Source organism: Babylonia areolata, chromosome 3 (assembly GCF_041734735.1).
Source record: "Babylonia areolata isolate BAREFJ2019XMU chromosome 3, ASM4173473v1, whole genome shotgun sequence".
In the NCBI taxonomy this organism is placed as follows: Eukaryota; Metazoa; Mollusca; class Gastropoda; order Neogastropoda; family Buccinidae; genus Babylonia; species Babylonia areolata.
In genome coordinates, this window is record NC_134878.1 from 13,550,640 (window position 1) to 13,558,139 (window position 7,500).

Here is a 7,500-nt window from a genome sequence, read left to right on the forward strand (position 1 = left end):
GGCAGACAGACAGGGAGACACACACACACACACACACACACACACACACACACACACACACACACACACACAACTTTTTTTCTTTTCTTTTTTGTAATGCATACATGTGGAAAGAAAAAGAAAATGATAAAGAGAGAAAGAAAGGGATGGTAAGATGAGACATTGTAGAGAGGGCGAGAGAGGGGGAGAGAGAGAAACACACACACACACACACACACACACACACACACACACACACACACACACACACACACACACACACACACACACACACACACACACACACACACACACAAAGAGTATGTGTTTTGTGAACGCGCACGTGAGCGCGCAACAATATAACAATTTCTCACCACCTCACTCTACAGCCAACCGTAACATGGACTCCAGACAAACAGAAGGAGAAGAAACGGGGGAGACTGGGGAGGACGTCTTCGACGATTCTCCTCCTTCCCCTTCTCCTTCTTCTCCTGCTTTGCAAGAACGACGGCTGATCATCATCGGCAAGACCGGAAACGGAAAGAGCAGCGTGGGTAATCTCCTCCTGGGGAAACCTCACTTCCCTGTGGGTTTCAGCATGACGTCTACGACTGGGTGTGCTTCCTCAGGCACTGCCAACTTCCGTGGCTGGGCAATCACGGTGAGGTCGCCAAGAGCTGTGATGTTTAATCTAAGAGAGAGGATAGAGAGAGAGAGAAAAAAAGAAAGAAAAACGTACAAGAAAGAAAGAAAAACTAACGAATCACCGAACAAAGAAAGTATTATGATGATCATAATGAAGAGTATGATGAGGCTGATGATATTATTATTGCTTTTGCTGTTGCTGCTGCTGCTGCTGCTGCTGCTATAACAACTACTACTACTTCTACTTCTGCTGCCGCCGCTGCTTGCTGCTTTTGCTGTTGCTGCTGCTATAATAATAATAGTAACAACAACAACAATAACAACGATAATAAATATGATTATGAAAATAACAATATCATTAAGAAGAAGAACAACAACACCAATAACAACAACAACAAACACCACAACCACAACAAAAATAACAACCATTATAACTACAATGATGAAAAAAAAAACCCACTAAAAATTACATCATGAACACCAACAACAATAATAACAACACTAACAATGAAAACCACGCTGTATTGTGGGGGGGAAATAAAAGGTGTTGGACACCCCGGACCTTTCCAACATGGCGTGCATGGACGAAGACGAGGCTCAACGAGAGGTCAGCAGGTGGCAAGCACTGACGTCACCCAAGGTTCACGCCATCCTATTGGCTGTCCGCTGTGACGTCCGCTACACGCGCGAGGAGTACGAAATCTTCCTCCAGATGAAGAAGCAGTGGGGAGGCAAGCCTCTGACCAGGTACACACACACACTGCTGTCAAAAGTCTAGAGCTTTGATGATGATGATGATGATGATGATGACGACGACGACGACAATGATGATGATGATGATGATAATTATGAAAAACTAATGGTGATGATGAAGACGTTGTTCATGATGATCAAGATGAAGGTGAAGATAATGATGATGATGATGATGAAAAACTGATGGCGATGATGAAGATGATGGTTATGACGTTTATGACGATGATGATGTATGTGTATATATAAAGAGATATCTCAGGAAATGACTTAAGAAACAAAATCAATAAAAGACACATGCACGAAGAAGAAGATACACACACACACACACACACACACACACACACACACACACACACACACACACACACACACACACACACACACACACACACACACAAACGCGCGCACAATTGCACACATCACATTAACTCTTTAGCCATTTTCCACGCGTCTCAGGCATGAGGAGCAAAAAAAAAAAAAAAAAAAAAAAAAAACCAACTCTGTAGAGAATTTAGTTCAACGAACGATCTATTGGCTCGCGCGTTCTTCTAACCTATGGCGAGAATTCGATTTCAATTTAAAGCGCTCTTAACAACAAGGTACAAGTTCTTCAGGGCTGGGGGTCTTGCTTAGTTCGGTGAGAGGGTTGCGTTGTTGGAGGGGATCCAAAGTCCTGAGACGTGTTTCTTAATCGCGTAGCACGCTTGCGAGGCTAGTGGTGAGTGGTGAGGGCGAGGATCGAGCACATGCACAAAGAAATGAACGCGAGGCGAGTAGTAGAGATTTTTTACCTTACCTCGCGGCAAAGTTGCTCTGAAGGCTAGGCTACCTAGCCTTGACTCGCGAGAACCTACAGCCAGCCAGTCTTGCTGCGAGGTGGTTAAAAAAAACCCAAAAAAACCCAAAGTATCAGTATCAGTTCAGTTACTCAAGGAGGTGTCACTGCGTTCGGTCAAATCCATATACGCTACACCACATCTGGCAAGCAGATGCCTGACCAGCAGCGTAACCCAACGCGCTTAGTCAGGCCTGAGAAAAAAAAGAATAAAATGAATTTTAAAATAAAATGAAATAAAATAAATAGATACAAAATAATAGATAAATAAATAAAGATAATAATAATAATAATTATTATGGTATTTATAAGGCGCAAAATCTTGATGAAATCAACTCTAAGCGCGCAAAACAAAATTAAAAATGAATAAATAAATAAATAAAATTTTTGAAAAAATAAATAAATAAAAATAAATCAATAAATGAATTTTACAAATTCAAATGAAAAATTGAAATAAGAAATAAAAAGACAATAATGATAATCAATAAGCAAATAAGCAAATAAACACACACACACACACACACACACACACACACACACACACACACACACACACACACACACACACACACACATGCATCACAGATATAATAATAATAAGAAGAAGAAGAAGAATGATAATGATAATGATAATAATCATGATAATAATAATAATAATAATTCATTTTTATATAGCGCTATAATACAAGCATAAGCAAGCTCTAAGCGCTTTACAATCCAGTACCTTAAAGTGAAACAAGAAAGAATATAAAAAGTAGTAGAAACATAAAAACAGAATCATTAATATAATAAAACACAATGCATAAAACTCACAAAGTAACATACTATCAATACTACAACTGTTACACTCCAACACTCACACTAACACCCTCGCACAGACACACACATGATTAAACGGCTGAGATGACAGCAATTTTCACTTAAAATACATACATGTAAAAAGGAACATAATTGTAATCTGCATGCCACAGGTTTTGTAAAAATTGTAAAATAAAATTTTGGATAGAAAAGGTAAAAGCGGTAAATATGCAACAAACATGCAGTTTGTTACACACACACACACACACACACAGAGAGAGAGAGAGAGAGAGACACACACACACACACACACACACACACACACACACACACACACACACACACACACACACACACACTCCAGAAACGCACCTTCCCTGCCTTGTCTCGCCAGACTTTCGCCTAACTAGCCTGTAAGAAACGCGCCTCTGTGCAGACGCCTGGTGGTAGCCTTCACCTTCGGGGACCGGCAGGACCGGGACATCGAGGAGGATCTGAAGCGTGTGTGTCCGGAGTTGAAGAGCGTGCTGAAGGAGGCCTCTGACCGCTACATGGTCTTCAACGACATGGACAGCCCCGAGGGAAAGCACGCCCAGGCCCTCAGGCTGATGCGCTTGGTGGACAGGCTGGGTATGTGTGTGTGTAGGCGTGGGTGAGTGTGTGTGTGTTTGTGGGTGGGTGGGTGGTTGTGGGTGTGTGTTTGGGGTGGGGTTGTGGGTGTGTTGTGTGTGTGTGTGTGTGTGGGTGTGTGTGGAGGGGGCGGGGGGCGGAGGGGTAGAGGGGAGCTTGTGTGTGTGCTTGCGTGGGGTGGGGGTGGGGGGGTTGTGGGTTGTGGCGCGCGCGCGCGCGCGTGTGTGTGTGTGTGTGTGTGTGTGTGTGCTGTGTTGTGTTGTGTTGTGTTGTGGAGTGTGTGTGTTGTGTTGTGGAGAGAGAGAGAGAGAGAGAGAGAGAGAGTGTAGATGTGTGTGTGTGTGTGTGTGTGTGTGTGTGTGTGTGTGTGTGTGTGTGTGTGTGTGTGTGTGTGTGTGTGTGTGTGTGTTGGACACTCTCAAGGGAGAGCAGCAAGTCTTTTCAGACTCATGCACTTGATGGTTGACTTTTAGTGTGTTGGTGTTGGTGGTGGTGTTGGTGGTGGTGATAGCATTGGTAGTGTTGCTGATGTTATTGTTGTTACGATTATTGACTTAACTTCAAGGTACTCCCGACCCGCCTCTGCCGCCTCCCCACCGCCCTTGGGGCGGTGTCGAGGCAGACCGGTAAGACGTTGGACTTCTGGTCCAGTGCTCAGGGTTCGATCCCCCGATACGACCTGGTGTTGTTGTGTCCTTGAGGGAAGACTTCTGTTGGGGGAAGGTTTAAAACGGTGGCAGGAGATTAGAAGGAGGCTTAGTAAGTGGCGTCCTAAGTACGTTAAATCAGACACCACGGAAGTGACACAGCAGCAGTGCAGGGTCTGCTCTGCTGTGTGGCCTCCTGGCGACCTAACATTGATGGTTCCCTGCGGACTGCCGACGGTGGAATTGTGACGGACGAACCAGGGTGTGGCCGTGTATGGGGGAATCTAAATGAGCGGCGTGGGAGTAATGCCACTGAAACGGTGCAAAAACGGCGGCAGGAGAGGATAGAACCCCCGCCTTCCACAGACATAGTGGATGTGAGCCCACTGTCCCGAAGGACCGTAAAAGACTATGGAACTTGTCATTGCTGCTGTGCAGTGCGCACATATCAGGCGATCGGTAAAAAGACAGCCGGGAGCTTTCTCGTTTTTTTTAGTTTGTTGATTCACTTTAACATTGACATTTTCTCTGCAAATACTTTGTCAGTTGACACCAAATTTGACATAAAAATAGGAAAAATTCAGTTCTTTCCAGTCATCTTGTTTAAAACAATATTGCACCTCTGGGATGGGCACAAATTTTTTTTTAAAAGAAGCCTAATTATATGCAAACTGCATTTACTGTTATATTTATATTTTTTGTATTCTCTAAACTTGGCACTTTGACCTCTTATTCTGACACAACAACAAGAGGAGTCATTATTATCATTTTTTGTTCAAACAGGAACTTCTTTTGCTAAGCATGGAATTTTTATTTATTTTGCAAAAGTTTTGGTGCAGATAGTAAAAAAGGGAAATTACTCTGTAATTAATGCTAGGGGACTTAATTTATCACAAGTGAGTCTTGAAGGCCTTGCCTCTCTTGTTTTGTTTTGTTGTTGTTGTTGTTGTTTGTTGTTGCTGTTGTAGTTGTTTTGAGGAAGTGGGTATATCTAGGTTTGTTCCAATGTACCTTTTATTTACCACTGTGTGCTAGCTGAATCTGAAGCATAAGTAGCATTTTGACTTTGAACATGTGTACCTTGCGTGTAGACAAAGCTGCCATTCTTTATCGTTTGCTATAATCAGTTACTCTCCCAGCCTCATTGCTCTTTTATTCGGAACCGAAACTTTAAACCTTTGTTAATGCCTTCCCCTCCCCCACCACCCAAACCCCCAACCCCCAACCCCCCCACCCCAGACGCCCAGGTGCTGAAGAAGGAGGAGAGACGGCTCCTGACGGGCTTCCAGGTGTGTCCCCAAGGGCCAGGATGTCCCGCCCCTCCTTCCTCGCCTCAGCAGCGACTCTTCTCCGGGGGGTCCACCTCATCCCGAGGTGGGTGCCTTATGGTTTGCTGGGTTCACGCTGGTGGAATAGTAATGAAGTAAGAAGAAGATGATGAAGACGAAGAAAGTAAGAAGAAGAAGAAGAAAGTAAGAAGAAGGAGGAGGAGGAGGAGAAGAAAGAAGAAGAAGAAGAAGGAGGAGGAGGAGGAGAAGAAGAAGAAGAAGGGTAATGTAAATGATGGTAATAATGACAATGAAAATAAATAGAGACAGAAAGAAAGAAATAGATTGATAATGATGATGATGATTTTACATATAACACCTATTTGTGTAAAAAGGAAGCATCTTGGTTAACATGATCATCAAAGATAATCACAAAAACTAGCTTTTAGACGATAAAACCGAAAACGGTTCACAGCGAGTCTAAACCCGTAAACCAAGTTACCACCACCAACCGTTCCAGGCAGCACCGGTGTCGACCCCGACTGCATCAAACTGGTTCTGGTCGGCAGACCCGGAACGGGGAAGAGCTCTACCGGGAATACCATTTTGGGACGTGCCGCGTTCGCAGTGCATCACAGAGTCATAGAGCCCATCCACGAATCCCAAATGGAAGAGGTGGAGATAAACGGGAAACTTGTGCAGGTTAGTTTTAATAGCAGCAGCAATAGCAGCAGCTGCTGGTAGTAGCAGCAGCAGCAGCAGTAGTAGCAGTAGCAATAGCAGTAGCAGTAGTAGTAGTAGTTGTTGTTTTGTAGGGGTAGGAGGAGTAGAGGTAGTAGGAGGAGGGGGAGAAGTTTTAATTTGGTGTTCGTTGTCTGTAACACCCAAGCTGACTCGTATCATACACTTTTACCGGTGGGATTTTAAGGGCATGTCAGGTTTTTTCTTTTTATCTGTCTGTGTATGTGTGTGTGTGTGTGTGTGTGTGTGTGTGTGTGTGTGTGTGTGTGTGTGTGTGTGTGTGTGTGTGTGTGTCTGTGTGCGTGCATGTGTGCGTGTGCGTGTGTGTCTGTGTCTGTTCGTTCTTTAGTTTTGCATATTTTCACTATCAGTGATATTAGACGATAAAAAAAGAAAAAGAAAAAGGGAGTGGGTGGGGGTGGGAGGGGAGGGGGAAGAGGAAAACTGAAAAGGTAGAAAACTACCAAGAAATGCATAATGAATAATGCAATTATATTAAACAGTAGCACTGTGTCTGTCTTTGTTGCTCTCTCTCTCTCTCTCTCTCTCTCTCTCTCTCTCTCTCTGTGTGTGTGTGTGTGTGTGTGTGTGTGTGTGTGTGTGTAGCAAAAGTCCCATGTTCTCTCATGTTCGTTCAATCTGTTTTTCTTCCTTCCGTCCATCCTTCCTCCCTCCCTTTCTTCCTTCCTTCTTTCCGTCCTTCCCCTCCTCCCTCCCTCCCTCCCCTCCTTCCTTCCTTCCCCTCTTCTCTCCCTTCCTTCCATCCTTCCTTCCTCCCCCCTCCCTTTCTTCCTTCCTTTCCTTCTCCTCCTCCCTCCCTCTCTTTCTTCCTGCCTTCCTTCCTTCCTTCATCTCTTCCTTCCTCCCTTCCCTCCTTCCTTCCTTTCCCTCCTCTTTCCCTTCCTTCCGTCCTTCCTTCCCCTCCTTCCTTTCTTCCTCCCTCCCTCCTCCCTCTCTTCCTTGAGTCTTTCCTTCCTCCCTCCCTTCCTCCCTCCCTTCCTTTCCTCCTTCCCTACCTTCCTTCCCCTCCTCTCTCTCTTCTTTCCTTCCTTTCTTTCCTTTTCTTTCTCTCTTTCTATTTTCTTTTTGACCATTGGCTGTTGTTGCCACACACAACGCCAGGTGGTGGACACTCCAGGCCTACTCCAGAAGCAGACGGCCCCAGGTGATGGCAAGGAGCAGGGCCATGGCCAGGAGGACAGAG

At 44.7% G+C, this 7,500-nt stretch overlaps 1 protein-coding gene across 1 annotated transcript in view; it reads left to right on the plus strand.

The window, feature by feature from the left end:
- Positions 1 to 7,500, plus strand: part of LOC143280459 (GTPase IMAP family member 8-like) — a 12,201-nt gene that overhangs the window by 2,512 nt on the left and 2,189 nt on the right. The window contains exons 2-7 of the mRNA XM_076585111.1: positions 369 to 640; positions 1,169 to 1,371; positions 3,447 to 3,640; positions 5,527 to 5,661; positions 6,076 to 6,257; positions 7,419 to 7,500. The exon at positions 7,419 to 7,500 is cut by the window's right edge and continues 2,189 nt beyond it. Coding sequence (XP_076441226.1) covers positions 380 to 640; positions 1,169 to 1,371; positions 3,447 to 3,640; positions 5,527 to 5,661; positions 6,076 to 6,257; positions 7,419 to 7,500 — 1,057 coding nt within the window. The 5' untranslated portion in view covers positions 369 to 379. The remainder of the gene's footprint in view (positions 1 to 368; positions 641 to 1,168; positions 1,372 to 3,446; positions 3,641 to 5,526; positions 5,662 to 6,075; positions 6,258 to 7,418) is intronic.